The 18241-nt window shown below is 45.8% G+C and overlaps 4 protein-coding genes across 4 annotated transcripts; 2 read left to right on the top strand and 2 right to left on the bottom strand.

Annotated features, from left to right (window-relative positions):
* Positions 1-626: 626 nt before the first annotated feature.
* On the bottom strand, positions 627-1048 carry LOC120894951 (venom serine protease inhibitor). Its single transcript, XM_040297862.1, has 2 exons — positions 921-1048; positions 627-842 (listed from the first exon to the last, which is right to left on the bottom strand). Exons 1-2 carry the CDS (start codon positions 1012-1014, stop codon positions 640-642), a joined length of 297 nt encoding a protein of 98 aa, XP_040153796.1. The 5' UTR covers positions 1015-1048; the 3' UTR covers positions 627-639.
* A 5286-nt stretch (positions 1049-6334) lies between these two features.
* On the top strand, positions 6335-7015 carry LOC120894947 (larval/pupal cuticle protein H1C). The gene is made up of 2 exons (XM_040297859.1): positions 6335-6444; positions 6589-7015. The coding sequence occupies exons 1-2, from the start codon at positions 6433-6435 to the stop codon at positions 6898-6900; spliced, it is 324 nt and encodes a 107-aa protein (XP_040153793.1). The 5' UTR covers positions 6335-6432; the 3' UTR covers positions 6901-7015.
* Positions 7016-9599: 2584 nt separating this feature from the next.
* Positions 9600-11076, bottom strand: LOC120897872 (tetra-peptide repeat homeobox protein 1-like). Its single transcript, XM_040303011.1, has 3 exons — positions 10972-11076; positions 10247-10905; positions 9600-10161 (listed from the first exon to the last, which is right to left on the bottom strand). Exons 1-3 carry the CDS (start codon positions 10993-10995, stop codon positions 9846-9848), a joined length of 999 nt encoding a protein of 332 aa, XP_040158945.1. The 5' UTR covers positions 10996-11076; the 3' UTR covers positions 9600-9845.
* A 4889-nt stretch (positions 11077-15965) lies between these two features.
* Positions 15966-18230, top strand: LOC120896746 (tetra-peptide repeat homeobox protein 1-like). Its single transcript, XM_040301147.1, has 3 exons — positions 15966-16314; positions 17275-17679; positions 17768-18230. The coding sequence occupies exons 1-3, from the start codon at positions 16303-16305 to the stop codon at positions 18056-18058; spliced, it is 708 nt and encodes a 235-aa protein (XP_040157081.1). The 5' UTR covers positions 15966-16302; the 3' UTR covers positions 18059-18230.
* Positions 18231-18241: the final 11 nt, after the last annotated feature.

Genomic DNA, 18241 nt, shown 5'->3' with positions numbered 1-18241 from the left:
ATTCTTGCACTTTAGGTTTTTTTTCCTCCAAATTAATAGACCTGCCAGTGACGTCTTTAAAACATCTCAAAAACCAATAAATAATCGTCTCCGTTGGAAGAGACAAAAACCGAAACATACCGCAAAATACTCGCATTCCATCAATCACTAGGGGTTTTGTGCCAGTGTCAAGTTGTCCATAAAGCTGCCGTCCGGACTTCCACTTCGATCGGTCGGTCTATTGTGTATCGATACGGGACTGTACAGTGGACGTAAAGCTGCACTCCTCCATTGTCTTTGTCCACCTTTCTGTCCCTCTTTATCCGTTCCCTTCAGCATGGGTCATCAATGCGTGATGAGCACCTTACCAATGACAAGGCATGCCTCCAATGGCAATGGTGGGGATTTAGATGTTAAGGTGAAAAATAATTGTACCTCCCCGGGCGGAACCGACCGACTGATTGAGTGCGGGAGGCGTTTTCTGATCGATCATACGTGAAATGAAACGTTCCACTGCTGGAATGCTATGGTGCAGGGTGCTTGAATTTATCGTACCCACACAAATGAAAAGAGAAGGAATGCTTTCGGTTTGCATTTTGAAAATTGAAAAATATCTTTATTCTGCTCAAAAACAAATCATCGCCTTCATCAACCAAGAAATCAAAATTTAAATGGGAAAGTACTGGAGCATTTCGACGGTAGAACACATCTGCCATTGTTTATGACGCGTATGTAGCCATTTTTACAAATACACCCTCCTTTGCAGGGCCCAGCACATTTGGGAAGCAATCCGGTGGACAGGCATGTGGACTCGCGACATGGCTTGCAGCACGTGTATCGTTCGTTAGTGGGACACGTTGGCTCTGAAATAAGGCACGAAACGTTTTAATTTTAGCTAAGCAGGAAGAAAAATAGCACAACTCAAGCACTGCTTTACTTACGCGGTTTCATCCACAGCAAGCATGGTTCACTCTGTCCCTGTACTTCGATCAGCGCGGCTGCAGCGACCAGCAGGAAGATTGCGAGATGCTTCATCTCTGTGCACTGGCTGGAAGTAGAATATGTTGAAAAGGCGATGATGAGTGAAATATAAAACGCGAGTACGCACAATTTCGACGCACAATTGAACAAACAATCTGAGCGCGAATTGACGTCAATGTTTTGTTGTTGACAAATGTAGCAAATAGAAATATGGGCTAAATTTCATACCGTGCAATAAAGCAATTCATGAGCGAATCAATTGATTTTTTGTGAGAAACAGTAGAAACACTATGTCAAGATACCGATACCGAGAAATGGGTCAAATATTCGAGATTTCACCATCTCGATGGTTGGATTACCGAATTACCGAATGTTCTTGCCATCAGACCCGTCGTGGAAAATGGGTCAAGGACGAATTAGGAGTGTAATACAGGTGGTTCTGAAGACCGATCGATGACGAACGATCGATGGCTGTCTAAGGCTACATATTGATGAAACTTTCTTTACAATGTTTTTAAGATGCGCAGTGAAACTAAGTCGAGCAGCGAACAAAATCCCAGAATCGCGAAACATGGTTGGTTTATATAAGAATTTTATTTGGGGATTCATTTCGCATAGCTTTGGATAGTACTGAATTACATGTTAAATATATAAAAAAGGATAAAATTCCCACTGCTCGTTGCAATCGTTTATTCATTTAATTAGCTAATAAGTATTAGTTAATTCAGCGGGCTCTTAGGAGCTGAAAACTGGAAATACATTTTTTCGTTGGATTTTAGCTCTTTGCCTCGATTTAACTTGCATCGTTTGTCACATTGCAAGTAAACCTTTAGTCTCTCAAATTATAGCAAAAAGAGGATGTCAAGAAATGCAAAACATTCAGAATGGATCAAAACCATGAAGTAAAATCTTAAAATAGTGCAAACATAACATGACGGGGCTAACTTACACTCTTACACAAACGCGATTGCATACTTTTGGGCGTTTTTCTGCGAAAGCAAGCAGATGAAAAGCACCAGGGCAGTTGTTTACCACACTGTTACAGGAGTCCTGCAAACAAATCCGAGTTTATGCTCTGGAAGCACAATTGAATAATATGAAAAAGATATAGTTTTATTGACCCAAAATAAAACGAAACAGAATTACAACCAATCATGCGCCCCTGATGCACCGATGACAACACATCCTTCCCGCAGGCTTAAACCTTCTGCGGTCCCGGAGCTGAATGGTGGTTAATTGTTTCGGTAATTTAACAGCAAGCAAAAGTAGCTCACGCACGCGTTTCAACACGTGTCAGGGCTCCCCCGCAGGGCATTTGCAGGGCAGCGGGTGTCGATCGACCCACCACGGGCGGTTCTCGATGCAGTGCTTTCTATCGTACCGCGTACATGTGTGCACGCACACGCACACACACAGCCACTCGAACAGCCTCGTCATTCTCACAAGCTGCAGCGACGAAAATGTCGTTGAAAGGTCGCCAACACTTGCCCGAGGTACTTCGGCGTTTCTCCCTTCGAGATCATGTTTGCTGCAATTGGCCGATTGGCAACGATCGAAGTGCATAACCTCGCCGCACCAATTCCCAACCGGTGTGTCCTTACGAAAGGTCTCAGCCGCTGTTCCTACCCCTCTTCACCAACCGATTTTTGTTTTTTTTTTGCGATTCACATGGGGCGCCCTCGGATGATATGGCCACATCCTTCAAGTTTGGTCCAGCGCGCTCCGATGCTCCATACTGGGCTGATTGAATTACACTAGACAAATCGTTTTATAATTGTTCTAGCACTTCATTAACGGCTCGTCCCGCTGCGCACCTGTGCCATTCAGATGGCCCTGCTGTGCTGGCCGAAAACCGACCCACCAACATTCTGGCACATTCTAGACAGCGTCCGAGGCTTGCATTGGTTTCGCGCCCGACCCGGCGTGCCTGTTCCAAGTGGATTTTCCCAGACAAAACACGTGACGCACGTGGTGGTGCGTCTGAAATGCTGTCTGCCGTACCGCGTACTGCCATTGCGCAAGCGAGCAAAACACACACACACACACACACACACTTGCCCTGCCCCAACCCGCCCGATGCTGGGCCTAGATGTCTCGGGGCTTGGCAGCACTTATGTGCGTGCCACTGACACGCGCGTATCATACCCTGCTCACCGAGAACCTGTTTGGTGCGCACCGCGTACTCCAAATACAGTTAGAGTGCGCGAGTGCAAGCAGCGTGTTTTCAATCATACTGATACCCTTTACACACACACCTTCCGCCCACACCCAGTTGTGGGAAGGTTGTGGGGAGGGTGATACAAGCCCCCGCTCTCGTAACCGGTACTGGCTGGGAGAATGGGTCTGGTGCGAGTCTGCCGAAAGGGACTGGGCGCAGAGGGGGGAACTTTATTTACATTTGATAGTCAACAATAGACTGTTTGCGGTGACTCATGACGATTTTGATTTAAGCTTTTCACTCGTCGCCCTCAAACCACCACCCCTCGCTCCATCCGCGTTGTTGGTTATTATCAGTTGAGTTTTGTCCTTTTTTGGGGTGTAACGCGCGTCGCTACAAATGCGATCGCAGCCATTGCGAAACGATAGTTTGCTGCGCCGGCCAACTGCCAATCGTGGCCCGCTGATCGCTGGGGTGATTAGTGAGCGAGCACATATCGTCCGAATCGATCACTTCGATCACTTATCGAATGTCAATCAACGAGCTAAGTGAGCAAGAGGAGGAAGAACAAAACAACAAGACGAAGTAAACACCCTTTTACAGTGAAGCGTAGCGCAATGGGAAGGTTGCGGCCGGTGCCCTGCAGACGCATCGCGCATCACTGTCTTGTTGGTCACCAAAGGCTGATCGGTAGCGTTTGTGGTGCGCTTTGTAGAGCATGTAAATGTCACTCCAGGGACTCTGCGTGCGTCTGTGTGGTATTGTGTGGCTCTGGGGCACACACGAAAAAGGGAGGCTTGCGTCTCCCGTTTGTTGTGCCAGAAAACGTGTTTCGCGTCGGAATCGCTTTCGGCCCGGGCTGGACTGATTGATGGTGGTGTCTGCACCCCGTACACAAACAACACGGAGCTGGTTTAAGGTCAATGTCAGCCAGCTAGCCACCTATCCTGCCGGTAGTGCCGGGGCTGCTGCTACTGCGGGAAGGTTATTTTTGTAGCTCGTCCGTTAAACAATCCAGTCCACTGCTTGCGGATCAGACCGAGCGACATCATACCCAAATTGAAGGAAAGCTTTTGTTACAATTGACCGACTTCCATGTTGCGGGCGGGGGTTTTTAATGCGCATTATGCGAACTACGACTCCCATAAATGCCATATCATCTCATCAGAGGTTTGTGTGCCTGTGTGTGTGCACTTGGAATGAAATTTTCGCACGATCATTTCAGCAATGCAGCTCACGTGCGGCTACTAAAACTACCGTAAACGGTGCATCTAAGCCGGAAAGTTGGCAGCTTTGCAGGTTTGTCGGTGTGCCGGGGTGAACGAAAATAAAAACATGCCCTCACCAAACACGGCATTGCGTGTGGTGGAGGTAAAGCCGGAGTTAAAAGCAAAACAAACGTATCCGTCTTCAAAGGACAGGACAAACATTCTGTTGACGCCCGATCTGTTTTGGAGGCTCGCACGCATGGTGATGGTGCACAAACTGGCTGTACGTCCTCTTATCAGAGATTGCAAGCCGTGCTGGATGTAACTTGTACATAGAATTCATGTTTTATGGTTTTTTTTTCTCAATGCAATGGGTTGAACAAGTGATCCGATTGATCGTAACAATTAATTTAATGATTTTTAAAGATATGGTGTGATTGAAGTAGTAGTAATAGTTTCCATGATACAGAAAATTGCACATCTCAAAAAAGCATTGCTTATATTGTGCAATACATTGACAGTTTAAATATTAAAACGCTTAGACACAATTGATTGGTACATAGAAATGTATTATTTAATATTGGGAAAAAATTGCATACGCTCTTTAAAATTCAGTAAGACATGCTAATCTCAAGCAAATTTTAAAAAATATTAAACACAAATATAAAAGTAAGGTGTAAAACTTTGATAAATGCTGATTTTGTTTGTGCTCCAAAATGATCTAAAATTTGTAAAATCAATCGCACTTGGAGGTAAAAATGCTGGGAATGCACAAATATCCGTTTGTCTTCTTCATTCACTATTTCGCTCTCACATTACAACAAATGTAATTAAAACAACTGAAAATGAACCAATACGAGTATAACAAAAAATGTATTTATTTATTGCAGAAATTTATTACATAAGCTTTGCGGTGTTAGTTTGACGAAAATCTACTCCTTTTTTGTGAAACAGTATCGAAGTATTAATCAATTTCTGGTACAAATCAAATAATAACACTTTTCATTCTTAAAACACGCTTGAATACGTTAAACATAGCCCCACCTAGGATCGAACTGCGTCAAGGCGTCAACTTTGCATCACATTTTAGTGAACGAATCGATAAAATGATGCTCCCAACAATCGAACCATCGTCCCCGTTGAAGCTTGTGCAGCGATGACAACTTTTGCCATTAACAGCTTCATCCTGCTCCATTTCAACCTGCCGGCAGCGTAAACGATAAGCGGCTCAACTCTACCCCATCATACGGTGCCTGATTGTTGCAGCTTAAACCTCCGCTTAAACACACCGCCAACATCTGCCCCGAATGTCCTCGAAAGGTCCGGGACTGGGGCAGAAAGCATTGGAGCAAGTGGCAGGGTTGATAAGAACTTAATTCTATCGCACACTGAAACTTTTAACTCATTACCATCTTCTCAGTGCGCGAAACTTTTGGCTGTGCTGGTCCGATGGGCGAAAGCGACCAAACGATGAAAGACACATTTTAACAAACCCCAAATCTGTAATCTATCGTGGGAAACTAAGGGAAGCCTAATTAAGGGCAGGTGGGGCAGAAGGTACACAATTGTCGGGATTGCATTCACCCTTCTCCCTTACAATCGCATCCGTCTGCATCCGTTACACTTCTAAACGGTGTTCCCTTTCGCGTAAGCGTTACAAGATTGCGTTTTGGAGCCACCGATTTGCCGCACCACACTTCGGATCGAACTTGTTGCTACAGTTGTTGGTAGGGTGGGGGAGCTGTGGGGGACAGACACAGACAGACCGCCAGGTCGGTTGACAAACTGAGCAGAGTAATCGCGCTCGACCTGCCCACCTTCCTTCCCACCGTGACCTGTCCCTTTTGATCATGCGATCCGGTCCGGTCACTGGCCTGATCTGAAAGGGGGCGCAACCTTCCGACTCGGCGGGCAACTGTTTTGGGGTAACTGTGCGTGTGCGTGTGTGTGTCTGTGGGGGTCCTAGAGCTGGTGCGTGCGTGCGAAGTATAAAAGGCACGCACGGCAGCCTCAGACTGTATCATAAATCTCGCACAGCTCAACCACTGCACTCGTAAGGCTCTCGTCGTGCAATCAACCTGCAAAAACAAAAACCCAACCAGCAAAATGAAATTCTTGGTGAGTGTTTGACGTAATCGAAGCGTGGCTGTACTTCAGGATACTTCAGCGAGGATTCCTGTGGGATCTGTGGGCAAGCCGGTGACTGGGAAGTGGTTTGAATCAGTTTAGTGACTGTTGGGTGTGACTTTTCGTTCGTTCTAGGCTATCGCTGTGCTCGTGCTCGTCGCTTCGGTCTACGCCGATGATCAGCCGATGGAGTCGATGAAGGCGAAGCGTGGCATTCACTTCGGTCTGGGCTACCATCACGCCCCGGCCGTGGTGTCGCACTCGTACGTTGCCCCCGCACCGGTGATCGCTCACTCGGCCCCGCTGGTGGCTGCCCCGGTTGCGTACCACGCCCCGATCGCCAAGACGTACGTTGCCCACGCGCCGGTTCTGCACCATGCGCCGCTCGCCGCCTACCATGCGCCGCTGTACCACAGCGCCGTTTACTCCACCCTGCACCGTCGTTAAGCGAGCAATACCAGAACCCACCGTTTGCCCCTTAGCGTCCAACTCTAGCATTATGCGTGTGTGCTGCGTTTAGCTGAAAATAAACAAAAATAACAACAACAAAAAAGCAATTTAATTTTGTTTTAAGAGGAGGATAGAATGAGAATTATCACCTTAGTAGCTCTTCATCTCAACTGATAATAATTAATCAGTTTTCATCATGTAGTAGTAGTAGTATAGTATACAAGTTTTTATTGATTTGAAATTTGTGTACAGTGTACAATGGGTACTCTTGTAGATTTGTAATGGGTTCGAATTCGTTTTCTTTCCTCATTGTTTGAACAGTTTAGCTAGCCCTGCCAATTTGAATTTTTAAACTTTTTTTTTTGTGTTTAGGATTGTCGTTGTTGGAAAAATTAGAAGAAAAAAAACCCCGAGCAAAATTTTTGAATGAAACTAATCCTAACTAACCTATTTTAATCCTACATTAATCCTTCGACCTAAGCTATATATTAATGATGAATTATTCATTAGGATTTAATGTTTTTCATCATGTAATGCATACTATTTAGGTCGAAATTTCCTCCCAGCCGAAAGAAACAATAAATAGGCTAAAATATTACAATTTCTAGTATATTACAAATGTTACAATTTCTAGCAACACGTGCTACAATTTAATCACTTTCTATTACTAATTCCTTATCCTTTTGACCTTTTGACTTCCCCTTTTTTAGGGTAAGGAAATTGGAACTGGAAATTGCTAGAAACATTCGCAGCCGTATAGGTAGAGACAAGGACACAACATGAAATGAATCATAATTTAACATTTCCAATATACTGCTGGGCAAGATGGCAAAAGGGCAATTCCATTCACCCTGCAAGATAGTTTGCTGCCTTTAAACCGAATCTCACGACGGCACAATATATCCTGTGACAGTATGAGGGCATCGGGGACGCATTTTTGCTGACGGTTAACTAATCCTCTCGATCTATATTGGCGTTTGGCAACACAGGAGCCAATAAGAAACCGAGTAAAACTAGATTACTTAACCTGCTGTTTGCCGTTGCGTAGATGTTAGCATCGCACAAAAGCCTCTGCATGTAAAGTGGCTAAATTGTGCTGGGCGTTTAAGCTGCTTATCAGCTACATTCGCTACTTTCAATGCTAATCACATATTCAATAGGAGTTGGTATAACTACTTTTGTTCCTTCGCTACCACAACTGCCTTTGATCTTGGTGTTCAAACTTGTTTTATTTCCTTTTCTGCATTAGCATGGTGTGTACGAATTAAAGCGCGAGCGTTCGCTTTTGAATGTTTGTTGTGTTTGAATACTATGTTAGTTAACACTTGAGTTTGCTCTTTGCAGATTGAGAAAATTGTTCAAATAACTGTAAACCTTTGATCTTGTCCCACACCCCGGCTAATTTTTTATTTTTATTTTTTTAAAGACTTTGCCGGCTAAATATGTCACTTGCGACACCGCATAGTGACTCTCCTGGAAGCGCCTGAAAGTATGCAATGTGATGTTTACTGTGGTGTTCGTACTAACTGCTGCAGGAGTGTCGGAAACCGCTCACGGTCACGTGCCTTCATCTGTACAAACCTTAATTCCGGTCTTTAAGACGGACATCTTCTCCGGTTCGGTCCGGTCTTGCCACCTTAAAACCGTGTCTACCACGCCCCCTATGTTCTAAAAGACCTTTACGAGTTGGACCATCTAGATCCATGGTTCTAACATGACCAGTTCACAGAAGCCAGACGAACGTCTTGTGCTGCACAACTGCTCGTGGTTGTAAAGGTTCAGATGCTTATGAGAGTAATGGAACATTCAAGCAATCTCCATTGTCCGTTACTAAGGTGAATTGTTTCCTCAGGATGCAGAAATACAACTTGCCTTACGCCCAAGTACACAAACACCTTATAATCTTTTTGATTTGCCGACAAACCTCTATAATTGACAACAATGTCCTGGTTCTTCATGTTATTAAATTGAACGTTTTTATTTGTCGGTTTTTCCAAAAAAAATGCTGATACTCATAGTGATAGGTATATATATTTTACTGAGCATAATTCTTCTTCTTCTTCATTGGCACAACAACCGTTGTCGGTCAAGGCCTGCCTGTTGCCCACTACTAGTGAAGTGAGTTTAGCTTTCAGTGACTTACTACTGATTACACATAGCAGGATAGTCAGTCCTACCGTATGGAGGTATGGATTATTCGGGGCTTGAACCCATGTCGGGCATGTTGTTAAGTCGCACGAGTTGACGACTGTACCACCAGACCGGCCCAACTGAGCATAATAATAATTTGAATAAGCAGTATGACTCTTGGGAGTTGAATAAGTAGTGCAACTAGCATACCTTATGTTCTGTCTGGAAAGTGTTAAACCATTACAATTGTGATGGTTTAAAGCTGCTTTTCCGTCACTGGCTATGAGGTATAATTTGTCACTTGGTATTAATTGTAAAAAGTTAGTCTTGTTCGTGCATGAGCTCTGAACCATACGTTTTGAATTATTTATTGTTTTTTCAACAACGCCACGAACGGAGACCCGAAATTAATAAGAATAATGATGTATTGCCGTAGATGAAACGGATGAAACGCTTAACGGGAACATGTCACAACGTTGTTATGTGGAAAGGATGCTCCAGAAATTCCTAATGTATCGTTCCGGAATGTGGCCAACCAAGCTCTAACACATCTTACACACACATAGTTAAAGTACTAATGTGTCCGTACGACCGACACACCTAGCAAACAACTTTTATTTGGTAAAATTACACTGGTAAACAACGAAATTCTTTCCTCCCGCGGAATGCGTTCCTCCTTTCGCCGTGTCCTACTTTAAGCTCAATAACGCATACACGTTACGGACAGTCTAAACCCACGGCGAACGTTCTCGGCGCGGTATGACACCTGGAATGACTACAATAATCCTCCCCGTCCAAAACTCCCCTGCCATCTAGCCGAGATACTTCTTCAGCCCGAGCAGCCCGAGCCCGTGATGGTGGCCGGTGTACACCTTCTGCAGCGTGATGCCACCGCCGTACACCTTGCCGTAGTAGGGCGGCAGGAACCCACCGTACCCGTACGAGGGCAGCGGAGCAATGGGCAGCGTGGGGACGGGCGCCGGTACCACCACCGGATGCGGCACGGCGACCGGATGCGGCACAGCGACGGGTTGCGGTACGGGGATGGGTTGCGGAACCGGGACGGGCTGCGGTACCGGGACGGCATGGTGTACCGGGTACGGAGCGGGCACCGGTACAGGTACGGTTCTGAAAAAAAGCGTTCAGAATGAAGTGAGTGTTGTGTGGACGCGGTTTTACAAGACACGTGGAGTGAGAGTGTTTGGACACTTACTTGGTGACGGTGACCGGATACGGCTGCGGAACTGGAACCGGGTAGGGTCGCGGTACGTGAACGGGGACGGCTACCGGGTGCGGAACCGGGACGGGACGATCGACTGGAACGGACACGTGCACCGGGTACGGTACGGGACGATCGACCGGCACGGGCTGCGGGTAGGGTACGGGGACGGGCTGCTGCACCGTGGTCAGTATGTTGCGTGTTACCGTCGGCGCAACGGCAACGGTCGGTGGAGCGGGTGCAAACACTGGCCCGGGAGCGGGAAGTGCTGGAAGCGCTGCCGGTGCAAACGCTCCCCCAATGAACGGTCCCGCAGGCAGTCCGATCGGTCCAGCCGGAAGTCCAATTGGCCCGGCCGGTAGTCCGATCGATCCCGCCGAAAGTCCAATCGATCCAGCCGGAATTCCGATCGGTCCGGCAAGCGTCGGTCCGATCGGGCCCGCAATCGATGATCCTAGAATAGGGCCAATGGACGCACCGTGCGGCACTCCGATGGCAGCCGGTGCTGTTAGGGCGGCCGGTGCAGCCAGAGCGTCCAGCCCCAGCCCCAACCCATACCCGTGCCCGATCGCACGCTTCTGATGCTCGGTTCCTTCCCGCTGGGCGGCACCATGCACCCTGGCAATCGCCAGAACGAACAGAACACAGCACACCTGCAAACGAGCCAACGATGAACGATTAAACTGCGACCCTAGAACGTCATTTCTCAATGCACGAACCTTCTTCACACTGGCAAACTTCATCTCGTCTGGCTGGTCTGGCCCGGTTTCCGCGCACGGTTACTACAACACAAGTACTAAACACCTCGAACTGTGCCACTGATCTACTGACGAAACTGTACCGGCTAAGTATTTTTATATCAAACCGCAGCAAACGCCAAAGCCCGGCCAAGCCGGCCGCAACGCGGAAGCTGCGCGCGACTTCGGCTCCTGTCACTAAACGGGAGCGCGGCCGTGTCATAACCGCTCCAATTAGGCGAATCTTTCACCATATGGTTCACCGCGGCGCACTGCACAGCCCTTTTCGCTGGGCTTATCGGCGCTGCCCGAAACCCATCCATCCGTCCGCCGTGCTGGTGGACATCGTGGCATGATAGCAAAAACAAAAACCGGGCTCCACATACCCGCCACATATCCGCAGATGCATCGTGGACCTGCCCTATTAAGGGTTTGGCCAGGTTTGACTAGTTTGTGGCCAACCAGGGGACTAGGGTTGTGTCATATCGCCATTGCCCCTCTCCAACCAGCTTCCAGCTCCCGTATTGGGATGAATGAGCGTTAGCGATCTATGCGCGTACGGTTCGCAAACGCCATTTTTTGTTGTTGTTGCCCCTCTCGTTCCAGATGGTCGCTCTGCTCTGGTAGTTTGGCTTGTGAATGAAGCTGCCGTTGCGGAAATTTTATCGCCAGTGACAAAGTATGCAGTAGCACCGCACAAACCTGTTGACTTAGTGCCCGAGTTATCGATGGGGTTGCCTGTATGCTGCACAATGCAGTTTGGGTTGGCTAGTGTTTTTTTCTGGAGTGGGTTGAATGGCTTTACAAGGGACGCGTTGGTAGTGTTGAAGTGACATGTTAGTATGTAAGTAAGTTAGTGACTCACTAATTATTTTTCACTTCATTGGTCCTGATTTGATTTTGATTTCTACTCAATCTAAGAACCATGCAAATGTTTCCTGTAATAGTGAAGATGCAGATAATGCGGACAGGGCATAGTTCGAGGGGGGAAATTAGAAAACGAAGCCTTTACTTTTCCCTTAACATCATCCTACATCGAAAAACAGTAATGTATGTGGCTTTTAGCCAAATAAGCCTTACACGGTACTACGGAACGATCCCAAGCTAGACCATAGTTGTGGGAAGAGTCCAGAATGTTCTAGGGAACTTATTGCGAACGATTCGTATCTTTGGATTAGTTGTTTCAATTGTTAAAATGTATATTAGGGTAAGCGTACCAATTGTGGCTATAGCACCAATTATGGCTATAACAAACGCTATTTTCGGTCTTAAACAGTCTATTTCAACATTTCTGTAGGATATTAGCGATTTTCAAGCATCTAACCTTAATTTTATCATAAAATCATCATTTTGGTGCAAAATATTAGTTATTTAACGACTTCTTATCAAAATTTTCCAAAATCACATTGAAAATTTGCCTTTTTTTCGAATGTTCATTATTGGTACAACTAACCATTGATGCACCAAACATCGCAGTATACCATAAATGCTTTGTTTACTACTGCCGTCTTGCTACTAAAATTATACAACATCGAATAAGTTTCATCGAAATAACGCAGTCTTGAATGACTACTGTCGTTTTGCTCGTAGTGCGTAGTTTACAATTGAACCAATCGGGGTTTCTCGTTGTTATTTTCGCAATATAAAGTGTTATTTTGTGTTTTAAGCATCATTTTCTTGTAAAATTATACAACATCGAATAAGTTTCATCGAAATAACGCAGTCTTGAATGACTTTCATACGAAAAAAAAGGTGTAATCTGAACGCCGCTCGTGTCGTACTATTGCCAAGTGCGCTCTTGTTCTTCTCTGATCGATAATTAGAGCATAATTGACCAGAAGTATCTTCAGTTGGGTAATGGCTACGATTCTTCATTTAAACCAATTCAAACAGGCCACCCTGATTTGCGCTCCTCTGTGTCTCGTGCTGAAACGGTAGCTAGCTTCGATATGCTCCAACTCGGTAGCTTCCAAATGAAGGAATATGAAGAATGGTCAGGAGATATAAAGTGTGTTCAAAAGTGTTAGCAGTAGAATAAGTCCCTAACATTTTAGAAGAACTTGTTTCAGCCACAGATACAACAGTGGAGGGGGGTAAATGACAGTATCGCGTGATCAATTGTGCGATTAATTGAGCGTGGATATCAATACAAATTAGTGATACAAAACGGAGATTTGAAACTGTTAATTTTACTTATTTAATGGTGTTTACTTACTAATTTACCTGCAGGGACCTACTACTACTTGATTTGAGTTAAAACAATGTCAAAAATTGATTTTTGGTGTGAATATCCAATTTACATTACGATTTAGATTTTCTCTAAAATCAGAATTAAAAGCCTCATTACGGTATTGTATAACTGCAGTTTTGCTGCTTTTTTTTTTGTTCAATTAACAAATCTTGCTGATGAGACTATACCATATTTGAATAATTTTCGATCCACTTTTCAGGTTTTTCTCCCAATCAATGATTTTTTCAAACAAAATTCCCACCATGGGCTCAAGTCTCAGTATGGACCGAGCACCGTCAAGCTCATTAGTGGCTTATGGCAGTCCGTGGCTGACTGCGCTTGTTACGCTACTTAAGAAGCAGAATCAGTTCGTTTAAAATATTTACTGACAAAAAGGGCTTGTAATATTGTACAAGTTAGCTCCAAGCTAATTCAAAATGTTCATGTTTTTTTTATTATTTTGTAACGAAAGTTTCTCTTCTCAAAAAAACACACATACACAAACACATGGATTCGTCCAACCTGCTCCGTACCGTCACGTCGCATAATTGTTTCGCAATTAATCACTAACAAATTAAATCGTTTTCGATGACGTTCAATCGGTCGCGGCACGTCCCAACGTCCCCTGTGTCTGTCTGTGTGTTGTTCCCCCGTTTACGGGTGTCGCCGCGTCCCTAGTGAAAGTGGGAACCATATTGAAGTGGGATCACCTTTGCAGGGTTTTGTGCATTCCGCTCGCCTAGCCCAAGATATCGCACCTGGTGCTGCTGCTGGTACCTTCGCCATACTGCGCCATCATAATCGCACACATGCACGCACACACAAAAATTCGATCGGGGAACGCGCATTGCCGGCGCAATGCCGGCGATTACAACATCGGCAGCATGATGGCCACAAGCACATTCACGACAAACACTTCCTGTTTCGATTTGAACTGTGTTTGATGGTTTGTTTGATGTAAGTTTTTTTTGTCTTTGTGCCACGTAATAATTATGGTGTGGTTAGGGATAAAGAATGTTTTAATGGCTCCATTGCCGCCGTGACAGGCAGGACAGCGAATTCTGTTTTAAATGGGACACGCATTTTTGCACTCCGTTTTTTTCTGGATTGCATCACACGGAATGGAATTTCAACAAATTAATTGATAAAAAATGCTTCTTTCTTACGTACTCAATTAATGTACAGATTAATATGATTAAATTTATTATTTAATAATTTTGCATTCAACAGTCAGGCATGGTACACATTGGAAAGCAATAATTAATGCTATACCATATTCACCACCAGCTCTCCAAGGGGATGAGATCGATAGAATAATGATTAATTTTCAATTATCTTTCACACTCCCGCCCCGTTTATCGACAATTTTGGCCACATTGCGTGCCGCGCGTGACAATGCGTATAAATATAATTAACCGAAACAAAAAAAATCTCCCACACCCTCGTGAGAGAATACTGTTAATTTAATTGCCCGGTAAGGTAAAACCCGGCCCACTATACAATGTGGCGTGACAAATAGTTGAAGTATGAAAAGCCACGCACAACGATGCGAGGTCTCGAGGTCTGGTGCATGGTGTAGTCCTTTGATCAATAAAGTATGTGTCGATGGAGCGGTTTTAAGGGGGAAATATAACATGCTGTAAAAAAGCGGTACAACACAAAAAGAACCCTCTTTCAAGGTTGTACTTTACGTTTGTGTGACGTGCACTGTTGCATATTGCACGTGAGATAAAGAAAAGTTCACATACTTTGGGGGGGGGGGGGGGTAATGAGGAGGTAGCTGGAAGCAACAGCAGGACCAACAGTCCCGCGGGAAGCTCGGCACGAATGTCAGTTGCAAATGGTTGCGTTTCCACGTGGCCTGATTTAATGGTGTCGATCGGTAGCGTCGGGAGGGATGTTCCGTCAGCGTGAATATTAAATCAAAGGATGCTATCGGTGCATTCGCACATTGCCGGGAACAATGTCGATTTTGTCGTTTTTTTCTTCTCTTTCCAATGTTGAACAACGTCTCAAACACAATGTTGCTCTCTGTTGTTCGTTTTGACCTTATTTTTTACAAGTTGCTTTATTAGTTGATTTATCTGTATTTACTCAATTTGTTAAGCAAAGTGGTGGTTGCGTAAAGCCAATCCACCTGCCTGACATTGAATAACACGCAATCTCATGCACGACACGGATCGAGTTGAAAGGCGCAAACATTTACTACAGCAAAAACGGGTCAAGTGCATCTCACAGCGATGTTTAAGCGATGCTCCACAAAGGCAGGAATGTGCTCGATTAATTGTGCCCAATTATCGCGGTTGCTCCACAACCGCCCCCTACCGGCGAAAGGGGAAAGGGAAACCTTCCGGGGCAAACTAACGACCGTTTTGATGCAACCGATGTCCATCCATCCATCCGGTTCGGCTGCCAGTTGGGATTGCCAAACCGTAACGGAGGAGAACCCCATTTTCCCCCTTGCGAATCGGTTGACAGTTTTCGCAAGTTTGAACAATCCGGTTGACACCTGCACCAAGCCCAGGCCAACCTCAACCTCTCCCGCACCATAATAGATCGCATTCCGGTGCCTAACATTGTTATGCGCACTCCCTCCCTTCAATGAAAAGCGCTCCCCGCCACACATTACAAACACATTCCAAGTGCCAGGCACAATTAGTTTGGACACATTACATCGTAGGTCATCCCTTCCTGTTGGGGGTGGGGCAGCGTGGGTGGCTCACTATAAGATTTCGGACAATCGGATGGGTTGCGATCAATGTGCGATTGACCGTTTCCATTAAAAGGTGTGCTGCCGCGAGGGAAATCTTATGAGCCGTGTCTCATTCGACGAGGACTTCCAAGTTATCCAAGTGTTCCCGCGGTATAGAGTGACTCTACTGGGATAAAGCAGGAAACATAAGGGGAAACTCCTTCCGAAGAAGGAACAAGCGTAAACTGTGCCCTCCTTGTGGGATCGAAACGAATTACTTCAATTAGTGCCGAACGGTGAAGGACAAGACTAGTTTTGAGTGATAACGGTGGAAAAGTGGTGGACATTCTGTTGCGAGTAGGAACGAGTGCACAGCGTGATAGGAGCGAAAATGAAGCTTTTGGTACGTGACAAACGAGCTACAGTCGGTGTTGGTTGGGTATCCTTTCAAGAGCAGTTATGTGAAACAGCAATGGAGAAGCATTTGAACGAGCACATCACGCTGGTTCTAGTTCGAGTGTGTTCGAATGTGTACCACTCGTAGCATGAGACTGTCCGGTGGTCTAGTGGTGGATGCGTTGGCTTGTGTAGAGCTCGGTCCTGGTTCGATCCTCATCGAGAGTAGTTTCGCGCACACTCTTGGTTAGATGGGGGAGAAGTCCTCTTAAATAATAACTTCTACTCTGTTCAGGAGAGTGATCCTTCTAGTAATTCCACCCACCACTCAACAAAAGGACTACAAGGGGTGCTCCAGTTTCTTGTAAATGACTTTTGAATGATCGTTAATCATAAGATGCAAGAAGACATGTTTCGAAATTGTTTCCATTTTATAGTAATGTTCAAGGTAAAAGTAAAACAAAAAGAAGCCATTTTTCTGCGTCTAAAGACAACATAAATCAATCATCAACAACCTGGCGACCTGGCTCGCTACTAAAAATTCGTTTTATCGTTCTCAGCAGGCCCTATTGAAAGTTAACGCAAAAGAAAGTGATTTTCCACCAAAAAAGCGTTGATTTGGCGCGAGGAATTATGACCCACACGATGTAAATTAGCTTGCTACTTTCGATGGTTATGAATAATCATGCAACGACTTTTTTTTCACTCTCTCTCTCTTGCACCGTTCATGAGCCGAGCGATCCGTGTTACGGATGGTTGAAGACGATTTATTATCCTTCGGTTCGGTGCGTTCGGTGCGAAAGAAATATATTACAGTTTCCATTGAAAATTCTCTTTAAAAAAATCATAATTATTCCTTGAAAAGGACATTGTTTCCAATGTCGTAAGGGACATAAATTGCTTACACTGAAATAGTACACTTGTTTTACCGAAATTCGTTTTCTTCTCCCATCCTATCCCCTTACAGGTACTGTTCGTCCTTCCATTAGCGTTGGTGTACGCGGGAACGGAAAAAGGCTCCAGGGCGGTGGGAAGTTCAAACACGAAGCAGCTAACACCGACGGACGAACAGTTCCAGCAGCTGGGCACCAAGAAGGAAAAGCGAGGCATCTTTGGTTTCGGTGGCTATGCGCCGGCCGCCCCCGTGTACGGTCACGCCTTTGCCCATCACGTCCATCAGCATCTGCTGCCCGCCGCGGATCCATTTGCACCGGCCGTAGCACTGGCTGCCCCTGCTGCTGTGCCTGCCCTTGCCGGTCCGTACCTTGGATCCCATGCGCACACGCACACCGTCGTAACGAAGAAGGTCGGCATCCCCATACCGGCCCCGTACGCTGTGCCGGTCGAGAAGCCGTATCCAGTGCCAGTGAAGGTATGTGTGTGTGTGTGTGTGTGTGTGTGTGTTTATGTGAAATGTTACTCAATCTTATCTGACACTCCCTTTTCGCTGGCCGTTCCAGGTTCACGTGCCAGTGCCGATCGATCGTCCATACCCAGTGGCCATCCCGAGACCGTATGCTGTCCCGGTGGAAAAACCCTACCCGGTGCCAGTCGATCGTCCGTACCCGGTGGCCGTGCCACATCCCGTTCCCGTGCCGGTAATTAAGCACGTGGGCTACCCTGTTCCGGCACCGGTCCCGGTTGCCATTCCAAAGCCGGTGCCCGTGCCCGTCCATACGCCGTACGTCGTGGAACGGCCCGTCGTTGCTGCCGTTGCCCCGGACCCATGGGCTACCGCGAAGCTGTGGTAAATGCGTAGAACTGTTTGCATTAAGCTAAGGTAGACAATTACTATTAACTAATCAACCAAATATAAATCGATTAAGATTGTCCTGAAACGATCGCGGCACGATATGCGTGCAGTAGGTACTAGGTAGGATAATTGATACGAATAAATTATTTATCTACGATTTAAATTTTAAACATTGAAGTAT

Source organism: Anopheles arabiensis, chromosome 2 (genome assembly GCF_016920715.1).
Source record: "Anopheles arabiensis isolate DONGOLA chromosome 2, AaraD3, whole genome shotgun sequence".
Taxonomy (NCBI): Eukaryota; Metazoa; Arthropoda; class Insecta; order Diptera; family Culicidae; genus Anopheles; species Anopheles arabiensis.
The sequence above is the reverse complement of the archived record's forward strand: the minus strand, read 5'-3'. Positions and strand labels throughout refer to the sequence as shown.

Bases quoted from the DNA above. Each gene is read 5' to 3' on its own strand.
- LOC120894951 (XM_040297862.1), bottom strand. From the start codon at position 1,014: ATGAAGCATCTCGCAATCTTCCTGCTGGTCGCTGCAGCCGCGCTGATC. The intron at 843-920 runs GTAAGTAAAGCA...GCCTTATTTCAG, and splicing joins CTTGCTGTGGATGAAACCGC to AGCCAACGTGTCCCACTAAC.
- LOC120897872 (XM_040303011.1), bottom strand. From the start codon at position 10,995: ATGAAGTTTGCCAGTGTGAAGAAG. The intron at 10,906-10,971 runs GTTCGTGCATTG...GCTCGTTTGCAG, and splicing joins AGTTTGCCAGTGTGAAGAAG to GTGTGCTGTGTTCTGTTCGT. The intron at 10,162-10,246 runs GTAAGTGTCCAA...GCTTTTTTTCAG, and splicing joins TATCCGGTCACCGTCACCAA to AACCGTACCTGTACCGGTGC.
- LOC120896746 (XM_040301147.1), top strand. The intron at 17,680-17,767 runs GTATGTGTGTGT...TGGCCGTTCCAG, and splicing joins CGTATCCAGTGCCAGTGAAG to GTTCACGTGCCAGTGCCGAT.